Here is a 17,411-nt window from a genome sequence, read left to right on the forward strand (position 1 = left end):
CAAGACAAATGGGAAAGGTCAAAGTGCTTGTGTGAGGTTTTGAGCACTTCAGTGAGGATTGAAAACATCCACTCAACTACAGGATACAGTCCTGGAGCAGACTGGCCTGTTTTTAAAGACTCCTGAATCTCCCTATTATATCTCACAAGGTTTCTAAAAGTAATTTCAGATGAAATAATATATTAAAGCTGATTAATTATTCAATTAGATGCAATCTCTTTTTTATAATACTATGGAAAGATGAAAGCCGGATCTCAACGATAAATATCTAATGGCTACGTTTAATAAACTGTTAAGAAAATTCACTTATACTAAATTTTCTTTTACTGGAAACGAGTCATTAAGAAAGGAGACATTAAATTTTCTTAACCAGATTAGGAAATAAAGACGTTATTTTACAGGAAAGAATTAGGAAAAGAAACCTTAATTATGTTTTCCCCAATATTTATGGATTTAACACGTGTAATCTATTTATCCCCATCTGACAGATCACTTTACAGTCCAACAGTTAATTGCTGCTAATATAACTAACAGTTTTGACAACATATATGCGAAAAATTATGAGAAGTTTAACCGTCCTACTGATAAAATTATTACTAAATAAAAGCAAACTAAACTTTGGAAAAAAAATCACCGAGAATGCACTGGAAGCCTCCTCAGGCACACGGGAATGAGTCATTTTAAGTGCCAACCATCTTATCTGATACAAGATCATATGCAGGAGGAAAATCTTATATATATGGCTGAGAATGAAAGTGCTGTCTGTAACCTCCAGCTGGAGAACTTGGGAGTTTTTGTTCCGAGTTTTATCAGCAGCAATGAAGTGGAATAAAGCTGCTCTGGTCACCTGCAGCCAGACCGTCAAGGACCACAACTGCCAGGAGACCCCAACCATGGAAGACAGAAGCCTTTCTCAAGGCAGCTATAGGAGGGTTTGGAATAACAATCCATACATTGCATGCCCACCCACAGACTGGTGGCATTTAGGAATGTCTTGAGACACCACTACAGAACAAAATCCATGCAAGTTCCGCTTTCGAAATCAGGAATTGATAAAAATCTGCGAGCAGACTTTGGTACAGGGCCAAAGAAAACAGAGCCTGTGCTCAGATGAGAAGAAAGTTGTGTCTAGTTTCCCTCATGTCACTTGCCTGAAAGGAGACCTTTGCATAGTACAAGGACTTTGGTGAGTCACAAATTTCATCAGTGTTTAATTACCCATCTGAAAAATGGGGTAATATAACAATTTCTCAAAAGCTGCCATCAAGAGAATAAATAAATCAGTGTCAAAATATTTTTCATTTATTTTGCCAAAATACAGTTGTGATATGCCATCAGGGAAGGCAAAATTGAAAAGCAAATTATCATTACTACAGTAGGGAGAAGACAGAGACAGTATGTTTAAAAAAAAAAACAAAACATATCAAAATCCCTTTAAAGGTGAGGCTGGTTAGTCAATAAGGTACTTTTCAGTTGATCCTGTAAATGATAGATGTCAGATGAAAGGATTTGTGGATTCATGTTAATGATGCTATTAAATACAGTATTTCCATATGAGAATGTTTGAACAAAATGCCCAAGTAAATATTTTGACAGCTTTGTTTCACACTGAAAAAATGGTAGAAAGGCAAAGAGGCAGAAGGTTTCAAAGTAAATCACTCTGCAGCTTTTACTGAAATATGCTTTGAGAGGTGTACTTGTGACCTTTCATAAAATTAATTCAAAGATTTAGAAAGATAAATAATTTGATTTGGAGCCACAAAGCAGGATTAGAGTTTCCTAATCTATTTTCTGCTTTTTGTTAAATTTAGTGACCATTTATGGTTATGGAAATCACAAGAAGAAATGTCTTTCCTCTGCGTAAACTAAACAGGACAATGAGCAAATACAGAAAGACAGAACAGCTACTGACTCTGACTGAGAAAAATTTAACATGGACCTGAGCTTCCCTTGCCCCTCCTCTCAAACCACATGTCAGTGGTTGAGAGGAAAGGGGTGAGAAAGCTACTCCAAAACCATTCCCTATAGAAAGGAGTTTATCCAGAACAATATTAACAGCTAAACCATAAGAGTTTAGTTCAGGGAAGGTTGTGTTAGCCCAGCTGCTTTTCCAAAGTTCAGTGAGTTGCATCATAAGCATTTACTAATTTGGCTAGAAAATCACGCAATCATTGATGTTTCTAAAACTTCCTACTTCTGAATGAGTTAAAAATACCACAGAAATATCTGCAACATCTAAGAATTCCCATGTATAATTAAGCTTAAAAGTCTTAGAACCCAACATTTTAGAATCTTCAAAGCAATCACCTGTTTTGTCTCTAGAAAACAGAGCTGCTAATCCAGCAAGGTGGAAATGGCAAAATACATCCAAAAATATTTCTAAGCACACAGGATCTTCCAAACTTGATCCACCACTACGGAGAGGACTTCCTAGAAATTATTAGACTGAAATTATTTTACAAAGTAATTCTGTCCATCCGGAGCATTTCCAGGATAGTGTTATGGATACCCAGAATATATTCCTAAGCTTTGTTTTCTTCCCAGAAATTCTTGGCAAAAATAGCTAAGTTTGGTTCTGAGCCAATTAAAGTTAGTGGTTTTTTTTGGTTCTTACTTTTGGATGCTGTTTTTAGAACCGTGTAGCAAATAATACCATGATTTGTCAGCATTAGCTGGAACTGACAAGTTTATCTTCAGCAGCAGCTACAGAAGCCTGAGTGCCCACTCTGGTTCTGGAAGTGGAGTAATTTATAAATCAGCTCCGTGCAGTGTCTGAGCTCATTTGCAGAGCCTAGACTTCTTAATTCAGGATCATCTGGGAGTTAACCTGGTTATTCAGCTTCAAGATCCGAGTACTCCTGCACAGGCACCTTCCTCTCTTCAGTGCCTGTGCAGGCATCTCTTCAACCATCTACATGGCAAAGCTGGACTCACACGGGAGAGCAGCAGACCAAAACTGTTGCCTTCCTTTTTTTAGTGGATCTTCATCAGGCAAAGCCTGGATCACCAACTATGGATAGCTGTAATAGTAAAAGTGGAAAAAGAGAAGAGATATATGTAAGGAATAGTAAACAGCATGTCTTCACTAAATTAAGGGTTAAGATGTTTGTGTTCTTCTTGCAAAGCAGTGAAATTGTTGTATTAGAACCATAAAAAGCAGCTAACCCAGAAAGAAGTTAATAACAGTTTAAAAGCAATTCCTGCACAATCTGACATCCTGTGGATGTCATGTGGGGGTTAGAAAAACACTGGTATGGCTCCAACATGGTTCTGCTTATCGCCTGCCATCAAGGTACAGAAAAGTGGATGCAGAAGTCAATGACTCTATCACAGGGACTGAAAATCATCAACTCAGGCTGTTACCAGACACCGTCATTAAACAGGCAAAAGCTGTGTGGTGCTGCTATCCAGAGTATAACATGAAGTCACAGAATCCTAAAGGCAGAGTTTGAATAATGAGATGATAACGAGAACACTGACACCTGGAAATGGGTCATCATAAAGCCAGCTCTGAAACAGGAGCGGATCTGACTTCCTGCACCCATGCTGAAGCAGGATGAGAAGCTCTGTCCTTTTGACAGTCAGTGAAAAATGTATTATGGCTGTAGCTGGCAACATGTTCATGCCAACACTGTCACACAAAACTGAGCAACAGTTTGGGGAGGAGAAAAAAAAAAAAAAGTGTTCAGCAAATTCAGTGTGAAATCTCAACTCAAAGATGGCCCAAAGATGAATCCTACGTTGTTGCCCATAAAGCAAGGCCAGAGTGACAAGGAGCAGGAAGGAACTGAAGACTCTTAGCCCCTCCTGCATGCAACTGGAATAAGGCTCCAGCAAAACAGGACATTTGTTTCCAGGTGTCGCATTTCCAGAAGGATCACAGACACGGGAGTTCAAAGAAGAGCACCAGAGCACATCAGGGTCTGGAAGGTGTAGTAACAGATGAAGGATCAGGGATGTACTGCCTCGTTGAATGGGCAGTGAGACTGAGAAGCCTGACACAGGCACAAGAAGGATGTAAACACCATGATGGGAGAAGTTATTTGTCAAATGTGGCACAATAAAGTGATTTGGAAAACCTTGCTCAATAACAGGTCCAACACAGCAGAACAATATCTCGTACACCCTAAAAGCAAGCTTTGCCTTCTGCAGAAGATAATATCCTTGAGCACATTTACACAATAGCCCTAAGCAGCACCAAATCTGTGAATATCCCCCTCCACCTACCCCCACAAGAATAACTGATGGCATATCAGCACCCTAAAATAGGAAAGGTGTGGGCATTGCAAGAGAGAGATTTGTAGAGCTCCTGAGTAATGGCAGGGCTGCCAGGGAACTGCAAACAAACCAAGGTGGCTTCATCAGGTGCCACTGAATGTAACTGAAGTTTCACAAGGGAGTGCAGGATAATGATAAGGTAACTCAGTAAGACAAGACTCCTTTGCCACCAATAGAGACAGTGGCTGCCTTTAAACTGAAGATCTGCCCAACTATTAACATCAAATGGAAAACTTGCAGTTTTACAGACACGTTGACTTAGATCAAGGAGAGGAATCCCACTTAGAGGCAGGTCAGGCCCTGGTAGAAATTAAAGGTCAAGCAATATAGAAAGCTGGAGAAGTGCTAAAACAAATTCATTGATCTCAAGACTATTAGGAAAACTGCAAGCCCTTGAAATCAGATAGCAGCAAGTGCCTGCCCAAGTTCATATAAAACAGCCACAGAACAATGTCAAATGCAAATTTATCCTGTATCTTGACTGTCTGGATTCATGAGGCTTCTTATGGAACTAATGAATATGACAAAATGACTAAAAGCATGTATTAATAGATTAATTACATCCATAGTCAACGCTTGCCCCAGAACGTTTAAAAAATAGTCCTATGATTATTAAAGCAAAACTATCCTCCATCACTATTCCCCTAATCTTTGAGGAAAAGCTGCTCTTTCAAGACACCTTAAAGCCCCAACTCTTGAAGGGAATTCAGGAATGCTGCCGTGTCTAATTACAACAGTTTCTCTTAAGTTCACATACTATTTTTGTTACTGGCTAATTGAGATTCATCACTTGAGCAGTTCTCCAATATTTTATGAAATTCAAGATAACTGATGAGCTTATATATATGCTGCACCTCCCTGTCAGGAAGGAAACTCAATCTCCGACCTGGAGGACGGAGGAAGGAAAAATGACACTAAATGCTAATGTTATTTGCTACCCAACCCCAGGAGTTGGTCTCCGGAGGGAGGAACTAAAAACTTGTGTATGTTTAGATTTCCAGTGCATCAGTTACCCTTAATATCTAAAAGCTTAAGCCATTAATGGCAAAAACATTAACACCAGTGCCAAGTTTGAAATTAATAAAGATTTAGGCCAGCAGCAAAAGGGAATGACTTAAATAAGTTCAAAATCAAATATCGCTAACCATGGCTAAAAAAGTACTTAACCTGGGAGAAATAAAACAGGTTCAAAATGCTATGGATCAACAAAGCAAACTAAATGTGGCACACAAGCTCACTCTATGTATTTAAAATTAGAAGCTGTTTTTCAACATTAATGAGCGTGGTTGTATTTGCACAGAAGTTCTGCCAGTGGAGTCACCCGCCCCAAATGGGGTAGGATGAATAGTTTGTGATTTCCTGAAGGGCCACTGTCATCTCAGCTATTTGGCCACAAATCTCAAATGTCGCTGCCCGCTTTATAGGCCAGGACAAGCCTCTCCTGGTTCCTTGAAAAATCAGACACTTCCCAGATGTTAACTCTGAGTAAGCACTAATGCCCTTAATGCCCACACTTAATGCCCTTCTCCGCATGGCCTCTGCTCCAGCAGGAGTAGAAACCTGATATCATTTCTACACGTTAGCTCTATTTATATATCTATGTAATACATGATATATATTTAAAAACACCAAAGTATCAAAATAAATGCTTCCAGCAACACCCCCCTCGGAATTCTGTACTCTTCGAAAGGAAGAACAATGTTTCTGCTTTCAAATCTCCCATGCTTGGCACTGTTTCTAACAGAGTTGGACAGAGGACTGGGATCTGTTTCCATTCTGCAAACCCAGCGGATAAACAGCCACCCAGGGTTGTCCAGGGCTGTCAGCAGAGCTGCCACCATGCTCAGCAAAAACCACCTCTGGGTTCTGCAGAGTCAGATGATTTCCCCACGCCATGGGGAACTCTGGCTGTCTCGCACTTTCGAGGTTTTCTGTGACATGCCCTTGGTTTGTGTTATTCTAAAAGCATCTTCTTTTTTTCTTTAAAGGAATCTCTGAATCTCACCTAAATTTAAATTCAGGGATGAAGAAAGCAAGATCTACAGAGAAAAGCAAAAAGCCTTGGGAAGCATTCTGGTGACATATATTGCTACTGTAACACAAATCATTAAAAACAGGCACTCCAACACCTTATTTTTAAAATCTGAACACATAAAAATTTTAATATTTTAAATAGTATTGAAAGGCTTAGGAAATTCATAGCAATATCCAGATAACGATATTATCTATTCCTTCTACTTCAGATGATATCAATCTTGTAATTCCACATACTTTTAGTGAGATCTTTTCAGATCTCTGTCTACTCCTTTGATGGGTGAGAAAACCATATGTGCAGATCCATACAGCAATGAACTTTGCAAGCCAAACACAAGAACAGCAGCTTCTAGGAGAGAGTGGCTTGCCAAGACAAACAAGTTCTGCCAACATTTTAACACCCCAGAAGGTCAGTTAGGTTATAATTAAATCTAATTACCATTCTCATGAATTGCAACATCTTTTCACTTGAAGTCCCTTAATGCTCAGAAAAGGATGAATTTTTCAAGATTTTCCAAGAATCACAGTAATGAGACATTCTAACCTTGGCTTTAAATCTGAATCATCACTTACCATCACAAAGAAACAAGGCATGTCATCATTAAAAGGAAGAGATTTCAGCAGTTTATTCAACCACTGCCACTTCCTCACTTCTGCTTTTCACTATTCCTCTGCAGTAATTTTACAAGTTATTTTTCTCTTCTGCTCAGTACCATTCTGGGTTTTTTCATTATTTCACATTCTCTTTTTCTCCTTTCCAGAGTTTTGTAACCTTTCTGCTTCAGCTCCCTATTTTTAATCCTCTATATATCTTCAGCTCTTCCAGTCTGCTCCCTCTGCAAGCTGGGGAGTCTGATGGCAGTAACTCTCCTCTGTTTCCACAGACATGCTGACTGCTCCTTGGACAGAACTGCCTTGGGAACCACCTGTGATTATGTCACCGAGGGAGAAGGTGAGACAAAAATTGCTGAAGCAAAGACTATTTTTCTTCCCCATTCCTTTTCTCACGGGCCAACAGAAGTGAGAGAGGAAAAATGCCAAGAGCTATTTGGCTGCTTCTCCTCCATCAGGAGTGCAAAGCCTGGCCATGCTCATCCTGGTCTCATTAACTGGGAAAGCAGCTCAAAAGCCTGGGCTATGAATGTCACCACCTCACAGGGGAAACCCTTCAGCACCTCAAGTTTTCGGAGGCTGCAGTTTGTGAGTTGGCATCAGCTGCTGTCACATGTGGCCATGCCATGAGCGTGGTGAAAAAAGCCTCTCTCAATTGCTAGGACGGCCCTCCAATAAAATTATAATTTGATCCCTCTGGAGACTGGAAAACATCAAGGACAATTTGTTTTCAGACTCGAATAAAGAAACTGGACGACAGGAAGAACTGCAGAGCACACTGTGCCCAGCAGCACAGACCCCCAGCAGCAGGAGCACAAATCGACGGTGCTGCCAATGACACCCACGTCCTGAGTCCAGCATTGCATCACTTGGAATCTGGCTCCACTGCTGCAGGGCTGGTCTGAAAGCGTCAGGAAGGGCAGGATGTGATGAGCAGTCCTGCTCCCTGCACACTGTGTGCCTAACTCCCTCTCATCAATGCTCTCCTTCATCAACTCCCCTCAACTAACAGCACGAGGCATGGCTTTGTGAAAGTCACTTCATGCCTCATACAGCTGTGCTCTCAAACTGCAGAGTCCCTTAGTAAATAAAAATGACAGTTTCAGTTATCATGTGGTACTTCAAGTTCCACCTGTCCTACAGGAGATTTATATGTCATTACGGAGTTAAGAGGTCACTCCACTTACCAACCCTTATGTCATGTAAGGCTTTTGTTGTAGGTAGGGTAAACACAAATCCACAGCACTCTTTTGTTTACTTCCAATTATATTAATCTCTTGCATCTATAAGATTTACTTATCCTCACACATATTATTCCCACAAAAGCACATAGACTGAAATCCTTGACCCACTGATGTTGCTGGAGGGTTTGCAATGGACTTCCAGAAATAGGACTTTTGTTCCCCTTCCCCAGCTAATACATTACTCCTGTGATTCCTTAAATCCAGTTGTTTTTTTTTTTGCAGTCTTACTGTGTTCAAAAAAACTCTGAGATGTAAAAGGATTAAGCTGTTTTTCTGTAACTTACGATGGTGCAAGCTGGTCCCGCCGTATTTGGGGCTAGAACAGCGACTCTGGTTGTGTTTCCTTGGCAGTTCAGCATCTTATGACTATCCCTGTTAAGTCTACAAAATTCAAATTGTCTGTTGATGAAAGAATCCCTCACAACCTACTACTGTACAGACAGCTCACAGACTCTGTATTATAAGACCATTAACAGAACAGGTATTCTATTTCAAGGTAATTTGGTACAGGTTAAGTGAAACTCCAGAATCAAATTGGTTCAAATAATAGTTCAAATATAATTTCATATTCTCTCACCTAACAAGGTGAAAATCCATACAAATAACAGTGCAATAACAAGCAAAATCCCACAGCTTGTTCCTTTGCTTTCCAAACCTGAAATCCATTATTTAGAGATCCACCACTTACCAGGGCACACATACCAGACTGCAGGCTGAGCAGATGGTTGAAAGCTATCTGTCAATCCATTTGCAGTTCAAAACAGTGGTGAACTACTCCAGCTGTTTTCCAGATCAAAAATATTATTGTCATTTTGCTATCGCTGCGTGCTGAGGGTTATGTAACAAAAATGCACATGTCCCTCTGCCTGGAATGCAATTAATTTCCTCCCTCCCCACTGCGAGTGGTAAGTAACAATTCAGACAGTCTGGATGCTTCAGCTTTGAGCGCGGCCAGAGATGCAACCCTGGAATTACTCCACGTGGTAACCCACTATTTGTAAGATGCCAGCTTTCTGGAGGTCTTACAGACAGGGTATATTCTGCAGTTTGGAAAAAATAAACACTATCATCCTGTTTATACATGGCCTCTTACTGTCTGTGGGGTACTCTGAATGCTTCCCTGTAGTTCTTTAGTTTAACCATAGACTTTGCTTTGTGCTGGAATTTTAAGACTTCTAAATAAATGTGCTAACTAGATGAAGTAATTGCCTCCAATCTGAAATCTGCCACTATACTTGCTGTACACTCTGGTATGCAAAAATCAGGCACTGTACACTATTAACCTAAAAATAGTGGCATAATCCCATCTTAGTTTACAAATATCCAAACACCATGCAGGTGGTTTAATTCAGGCTCCATAATGCTTAACCACTCCATGGAATTTGCTTATATAAAAGAACAACTGGAACTCCTTTGCTTGGAACAGCACACTCCAGAAACAAAGCTCATTTTCTCTCTGCAGTCTTTTCTGCAATCTGCCTTTCATCTCTCCAAGTGCAGCTAGACCCACGATATTTATATAGCAATTCTAATATCTTCAGGACAGGAGTCGCCTTTCTGTAAAATGGTTGCACCATACTTCACTTCTCTCTGTTGTTCCTCTGACAGAAATGCAATGGGGTGATCAACTGTCCTCCAGGGTGTCAGCTGAGATGAAACATTAACTTAGTACTAAACTGCAGCAATTTCCTTTAATGTGCTATTACTTGGTACAGCTTGTTCTGCATTACTGGTTTACAGATTCCCTCTGCAGGGAGCACCTGCGGCGGTTTTACTGCTCTTACCTGGTTAAATAGGCCAGAGCCCGCTCAGATCCCGATGGCTTTTGGGGCACCACCTTTTTAATGGAGATTCCAGCTTCCCTCATCAGCTGTTTCTCCTTCTTCTTGCGCTCCTTCTTCAATTTTCTTTCCAGTTTCCTCTTTTCCTCCGGAGTAAGTTCTTGCTCTTCCTCTGCAATAAGTTCTTCCTCTTCTTTTGTTGCCTGAAATAATTGACATTTAAATAAAGTGTTTATATTTCCATAGGAAAGTGAACAAAATGTGCATAAATTCAAATAAAGGGCATGGGCAATATTCAAAAACAAGTTTGGGATTCATGTTTTTCCTGTTCACTGTTCTTCCACTGCCTCTCTGCTCTGCCCAATTCACAGAACTGCAAATTCTGCACTTGCAGAGATCTGTCAAACTGCCCTCTGCAGATAATGATGCTGTTCTGAGCACCTTCAGGTAGCTGAGCATCTCTAGCTATGCATTAAACATCATATCTCAAACTTCCTGTGCTGTTTGTTCTCCCACACTCAAACTTGAGGGGGGCACATAAACAGCAGAGGCTGTTTCATGGTGGAAGGAGGGTTTGGATTTCTCTTAGCATTTCAGTGGGAGCAGCAGGGTTTCCCTGAGATTCTGAGTTTCTGGTTTTTGTGTAACCACACACTTCCATGGACTGAGAAAACCTCTGTCAGAGGCTTCATCTCGATTATGCCAAGGGAGAAGATGTGACAACTACCACCTTCATCCAAGACCACTTGAAGAAACTTTAGCAATCTTGAGGGAACATATGCACCATCTTCAATAAACACATACAGATCAGTATCTCACAAAGGTTGGCATTTCTTTGGGTTTGTAGACAGAACAGTTAATTATTCACATCTAAAACTGTACTGCCATAAATATATGCATCAGTTTATCCCAAATGAAAATAAATATTTCATGTACAGATGAAGAGCATTAAATAGACACACAGAGTTTATTACATAAAATCCAGTGTGAGATTACACTGTGTAGAAATAAAACACTGTTCCACAGCAAGATGAGTTTGACTGCAGGGATTCCCACATGTCTGAAAGAGTTACTCTCTGCTAGAGGTACTCTGTGCTAGAGCCTGGGATACCCATGGAGGCCAACTGAGCGAGAAAGAAATGCTCTTCCCCCTCTCTCTGCTCCTCCCTCACCTGTTTGAGGAACCCAAAACCGAAACCTGAATGCACAAGATCAACTGCTTTATGGCAAGATTGGTTAAAACCACATTATAAACTCAAAAATCCTTAGTGTTACATCAATTTGTGTTAGTTGAGTGCTTTCAAACACAAATCCACACAAAGAGCTAAATAAGGTTATTCTTGCTGACATTCAACCAAAGGGTGTTAAACAAGACAATACCTGAACACAACTTTATTTGCCAAAGACACCTGCTGGGGTCTAAACATTTGTTCAGCGTCAATTTACCTACCATCTAAGTTTACTCTGACTCATCTTTTCAACTTTGTGCTTTCACGGACCGAAAAAAAGGGCAAGAAAGCAGAAATCAGAATAAATGGAAGTATGACAGTAAAGAGGATTTGCTTTTTTTGTTCAAAATACTTTTTAGTTACTTTTATTGAAGGGCCAGCTTCCATTGCAAACACATGCACGAAAAGCAACATATGTTGCATTTGTATAGAAGACATTTTATAGTTCATGCTGAGAATAAAATAATATTTAGGGTGAAGGTAGAATTAAATTGATATACAGGAAACAACGTTTTCATTTGAAAAGCCACCCTGATACTTACTAAAATAACAATCCAGCCACACAAAGCCCTGGAAAACACTGAGGGTGGTCATTTATAAAGTGTTTGTAAAAGATTACTAGAGCAGCTGTCCAACAGACGACACACTACAGTTAATCTTCTTTTAAAAATAATGTAATGAATTTGTTTACTTTTCTGTGAGCCATGAAGCTTTCAAATAAAGTGACTGTGGCACATCATTAGAGCTGCTCTGATAAAGAGGCCTCTGCTTCTTCATACTTACAGTAAATGCATATCTCAGTGCCTCCCCTTCCCCCCCTACATTCCTGGCATTATCAAAAAGCTTTTTATCCCTCTCCCTGACTATTCCATTTAAAGCAAAACAAGTTGCTCCCTCCCTGTAGGTCCCAACGCAAATACCGGGCCCTAACGACGTTTGTTTCCAGCATCACCGCTGACGTGCCGTAGGCTGTCTGACACAAGAGCATTGTTCTCCTGCAGGGCTGTGGCTGTCCCGGCATGAAAGAGTCAGGATTTACAGCTGGAGGTACCTTCTGCTGGCCCACAGCATCATTCAAGGAAAACTGGATTCATCAGGCTTCTGTCTGGGACTGCCAGGACACGTCCCGCGAAAAGTCCTCACAACGTCACGGCTCAAACAACTTCTCTGCTTCCAACTATACTTTTATCCATCCATGTCAACTTGGTTAACTTAGTAGTACGTGCCACAATCTGTCCTTGACTGGTTTTTAATTTGAAGGTCTTATGTGCTTCAGAAAATACCTACATTTGGTAGGTATATCATAATATCATATTTCCACTGAGGCTGAGGGTAATTTTATCACAATTTATAAAAAGAACATTTCCCCCAAACCTGGGACTTGAAAGAAAACAAAACCAAACCTTATACTGAAATTTAAATCGTATCTGTGTTCATTATTTTTTACTTTACTGATGCATCTCTCCTTCCTTTAAATCAATAGCCTTACTTTTAATTTCTCTTTCTCCAAACCATTAGTGTGGCTGTTCTGAAAGATGTGCCCAGTTTGTGACCCATCTGGATTAGGAGTTTTAGTGTTATGCCGTTATTTAAATTTTAAAAAACCAACCAACAGCACTTCATTGTTTTGAGGTCATAAATAATCCACGTTGTCTCCTTCTATATTTATAAAGTGACATCACAATTTGTAGTGCTGCAATTTAGTCTTAACTACAACATTGTAAAGTCCCTATTTGAGTGTGTGAGACACTTGTTTATTGACGTGATAAATTTAAACCACATGCACACAGAAAAACACAACACTTGCCTATTTGCAAAGCCTGCTGAGAGCTACCACACCACCTTGGATCCTGGGCTCATTAGATCTCAATCTAAACAAGGTCAGGCCAGGTCAGCACACTTGAATGAATGACATTCAGAGGAGAGCCAGTGTTTTCTTGTGATTAAGGAGGTGGGAGTCTTCCACTTGGAAGCTTTCCAGAAGGCCTGAAAAGGTGCTAAAAGGGATATTGCCACTGGATGCCACATTTTCAGTAAAAGGCAGACCCCCAAATCTTTCACACTTACGCTCATTAAAAGCTCACGTCAACTTTGTACGGGTACAAAGATGTCTGAGATGTGAGTTCAGGCATCTTCGAGCAAATTCCCAAAATTTATACTGTACCCTGTCCATCTGCAGGCAAAGTGCTGTGGCTGCCAATACAGTGCCTTTCATCAATGCCAGTTTCCAAACTTCTGAACTGTGTGTAAATATAGCAATATGCTGTAAATAGTCTAAGATATCTGCCTCAAAATATCTGGAGGCTTCAGCTGTGGCGGTTTTAGATACCGGTTAAAGTTTTCCATCGTTCTTTGTAGCCTCAAAATATTGCACAAATTTGAAACATTTTATAAGTCATCTTTATAAATGAGCTTACCCACCATAAATGGGGAGCCAACTCACACCGAAGGGAAGCATTTAATAGTGTAAAGCAGCCCTGCCAAGCAATTCAGAACAGAGAAAAATAAGGAGAACTGCAAGAGAAACCAGCAGAAAGATGTAGAGGTTTTCTTGAAGATATCTGACCCTTTTTTATTTCAGCAAGAGTGGCAGAACCAAACAGGTGTAGGTTTTCAGGGATTGCGTCTCCATAAAAGCTTGTACTGCCAGGGGACTATGAACCATAATAGCTGAGCAAGCAGCACCAAGACGGGATTAACAGCACACTAATTGTGTTGTATTTTCAGCAGAGCACTAAGTGCATTTTTAAACTTGTTTCCAGACTTACAGTTACACAAAAGTCCTTGACTGTCTCATACTTGAGTAGAACCGAAGACATCTCCTAAAGACTTCTGTTCCTCCTCCTCGCCCGTCACTGCGTCCAAACCTCCCACATTTGCATCCCTGGTTGTCCGTTGCCAGCACAGAATTAAGTTGATGGAGTCAGAAACTCTGAAGAATTGCCACAACCAACCGAATACTCGTCTATTAAATTCTGCCTTTATGATTCGCCTGTGTAGGTCTGAACTTTCTGCCTGATCAGGGGTTTGGCTTTGCTGCCAAACCTATAACAGTAACCACAGACCAAGCCACAAGACCAAATTCACTATTTATTAGTAACAGTGAATCCAGCTCCTCCAAAACCAACAGACTTTTATCCTTTTCTCCCAGCACAGCACCACAAGTTTGTACAACAGCAAAGCAAGCAACGGCAGAAATTCAAAGGCAAAAATAACAGCGACAAACATATAAAAAGGGCGTCAAATTTTTGAACTCCAGAGAGCTCAAAATGGAAGGGAAATAGATTATATGGTTTGTTTCATAGTAGAAGCATTGTATCACCTTGTTTGTTCATGAAGCTCATGTTATTTCATAACTTTTAATACAGAGAAATGTCAAAAGGGGCTTTGTTCGCTGACCAAGAGCTACCGACCCGTCACATAACAGCTTCTGCTTACGAGCAGCCTCCTGCCCCAAAAATGCCCCGTGAACAATATCAGCATGCAAAAACGTCCTGTTCCTGCCTTACACAATACATATGAACCCTGATAAATAACTGGCCATCTGCCGGCTTAAAAACAAAAAGCAGAATCTATAAACACACAGTTCAAAACCCACAGAGAAGAAAGGCTGGCAAACCCTTACACACAAGGGTCATAAAAGAAAGATTGACAAATGATTTACTGTTCGAGGCTGGCCACAGAGCTGTGCTCCAACTACAGCTAGACAATTTGCACAGAACAGTTCATGGCCATCCTGAACTTAAATAATTATTTTCTATCATCTAGAACCTTTTGAAAAGAAATATGACCAGAGAGGGCACAGGAAATTTCATTATCATGCAGAAAGCAAATTTTAAATGAAAAGCAATATGTAGAAGTACTCCTCCTTATATCATGTCAGTCGTACTTACAGAGGAAGAATTTTTAAAACTTATACACTGCTCAAAGAAAAATAACAAATTTTTCATAAAAGCTAGGTGTTTTTAGAATCTCAACTCCTTGCAACAAAAACGCTGGGAATAATTTATATTAAGTTGGTTTGGAAAGGTTTCTGTAGTTTCAACCCAGGCAGAGAAGCCTCAAACAAGTTCTGCAGGAAACCAGATTTAAATAAGAACAGCCTTTTTATCTTTCTGCTCCAGGAAAGGATTCTTTTTGTGGTCATGTAAAAGCTTTTTTCTTTTCTTTTTTTTTTTTTTTTAAAAAAAAAAAGCCTCCTTGTGTACACAGCTATAGTATCTCAGGAGCACAAGTGATCAGGTAGCACCCTAAATTTGCAGCTGTAACTTAGAATAGATGCACTTTGATTAGCTTGAAACCCAGCTTAATTTAAAACTATGTGATCTTTGCATGTCTCATAGATTTACAGCCAACTGTGAAGAGCCCATAAAGCGTTATCATTAGCAACTGCTGAATAAGAAGAAATTGAACAATTTACCAAATTAAATGAAACCATTTACAGGCACACAGAATACACAACTTACAGAACATAGCTTGTTGAATTCCACTTTGTAGACTGTTTGCTCCCATGAAGTACCTACTGTAGCAGATTAAGTTCTAAGGTATAAATTAGTATGATATTGTATTTCTCATTTTTCTCCACCACTATCACAGCTCTGAATACAACAGAAATATTTCAGACACCACCGCAACTGCAGGCTTGGGGAATGCAGTTTTGCTTCATTTGCAACTACAGCGCTGCCAGGAATTTTCACATAGTTGTTGAAGGATTTTGCTTACTCTCTTACCCTTAATTAAACCACGTTAACCAATCAGGAGAAGATGGAATTAAAAAAAAAAAAAAAAGGAAAGAAAAGAAAAGGAAACCCCTTGGAAGTCATTTGTATCCACATCCCTGTGGCTTACACGCAGCCCTTTTAACCCCTCCCCAGAAATGCAGAGGAATTTAAATAGAAGGAGCACGAGACTGTCACAGCACTCGGCGTTTTCATTGCCACCAAAGTCGTCCCCTTTAGGGGTGCTGACAATTTCTTCCGAGGCTTGAAAAGGCTCTGGGCTGTGAGAGGAGGTAGAAGCAGAGCAGGGGCTGTTTTGAAATCCTTGCTGGAGAATTAGAAAAAAAATAAATAAACCAACCCCAAACCACGAGCTCGATCTCCTCCAATGAAAGAGGTACCACAGGGTGTAGGCAGGTTGCCAGGCGAGCTCGGCAGCGTGACCGCACTGCATTGAGTTTCTTTAATGAAAGCCAGGAAAGAACACATTACACAGTGTTTCTTCTGAGAGCCAGCTAGCCTCCAGTGATTGAAATCAATAAAAACAGTCGGCAAGGGGCCCAGTGGGGGAAGAGAGAAATCTCCACTACAGCATTCAGTTTGCTTTCCACTTTCTCCCTCCCCCTTCTAAAGTTAAACTCTGAAGATCACCATGACAAGCTACTTTGCTTCCAGCGCTGGGAAGACGCTGGTGGGGATTTAAAGGAAGCGAGCACTTTCCTTCGCCTCCCTGCCTTCACTCTCCCCCCAGCACGAAGGAAATGAAAGGCTTGTTTGGAATTTGAATCCCGCCTAGAAAAACTTCACTGGACAAGTGCATCGTCCTGCATTTCAGGAAAGGGATGGATTTTACAGTCGGAGAATGCTAAAAGGTGAGAGGGGGAAGAAAAGCAGGAATCTGATCCAGCCAGAGCCCAGGAACAGGCTAGGATGTCCAGCCTGGTGGAGGGGACCTCTGGAGCTGTGGGGAGGACCGCGAGCAAGCACCTGAGATCATCCACATCCTAAGGCAGCTGGAACATTGGGAACACGTGACCGACACACCGACCCAGGTAAGCAGAACCTGCTTTTATCAACTCTCTGTACTGCATCCGAAAACTGGAGCGAGACCTTTCTGCCCCAGCCTCCCCTGCCTGCCCCGCGTCCGCCCTCGTTAACCTCGGCAGACTTAACGCTAAGCTTGTCCCGTCTGAAAACCGTGTCAGGCCACTAATCCTCACTGAACTATAAACCATGCACAAAAGCCCTTTGTTTACCCGTTTTGTGTTGAATTTGCGAGCTGACAAGGTAGGACAGGGCCATTGCATAAGCGCAGCCCCCCCAGGAGCTCCCGCTCCATGAGGGCCCGCTCGGAGCAAGGAAACAACACTGACACCGCACGCTGGAGCAGACTGTGATCTGAGACAGTGCCAGTAATGGATTTCTAATATGGTCCATATTTATCTATTTTATTTATGTATTTTAATCACCATAGCAGCCACATACAGAACATACTTGCACCGAGTTCCATGTGCT

General features: G+C 40.9%; 2 protein-coding genes across 6 annotated transcripts in view; one reads left to right on the forward strand and one right to left on the reverse strand.

The window, feature by feature from the left end:
* Window positions 1–17,411, reverse strand: part of CUNH7orf50 (chromosome unknown C7orf50 homolog) — a 114,507-nt gene that overhangs the window by 14,346 nt on the left and 82,750 nt on the right. For 2 of the 5 annotated variants that reach the window (XM_027878221.1, XM_027878219.1), the window contains exon 3: window positions 9,953–10,152. In XM_027878221.1, coding sequence (XP_027734022.1) covers window positions 9,953–10,152 — 200 coding nt within the window. Of the gene's footprint in view, window positions 1–9,952; window positions 10,153–13,977; window positions 14,078–16,089; window positions 16,198–16,257; window positions 16,478–17,411 lie in introns of those variants that run through there. The other 3 variants (XM_027878220.1, XM_027878222.1, XM_027878223.1) reach the window with 3 other exon arrangements.
* GPR146 (G protein-coupled receptor 146) overlaps window positions 16,452–17,411 on the forward strand; it is a 45,167-nt gene continuing 44,207 nt past the window's right edge. The window contains exon 1 of the mRNA XM_027878215.1: window positions 16,452–16,948. The gene's annotated coding sequence lies outside the window, so the exon portion shown is untranslated. The remainder of the gene's footprint in view (window positions 16,949–17,411) is intronic.

This window comes from Empidonax traillii, unplaced genomic scaffold, assembly GCF_003031625.1.
Source record: "Empidonax traillii isolate 1590-97213 ecotype Southwest subspecies unplaced genomic scaffold, ASM303162v1 scaffold39:size2480183, whole genome shotgun sequence".
Classification (NCBI taxonomy): domain Eukaryota; kingdom Metazoa; phylum Chordata; class Aves; order Passeriformes; family Tyrannidae; genus Empidonax; species Empidonax traillii.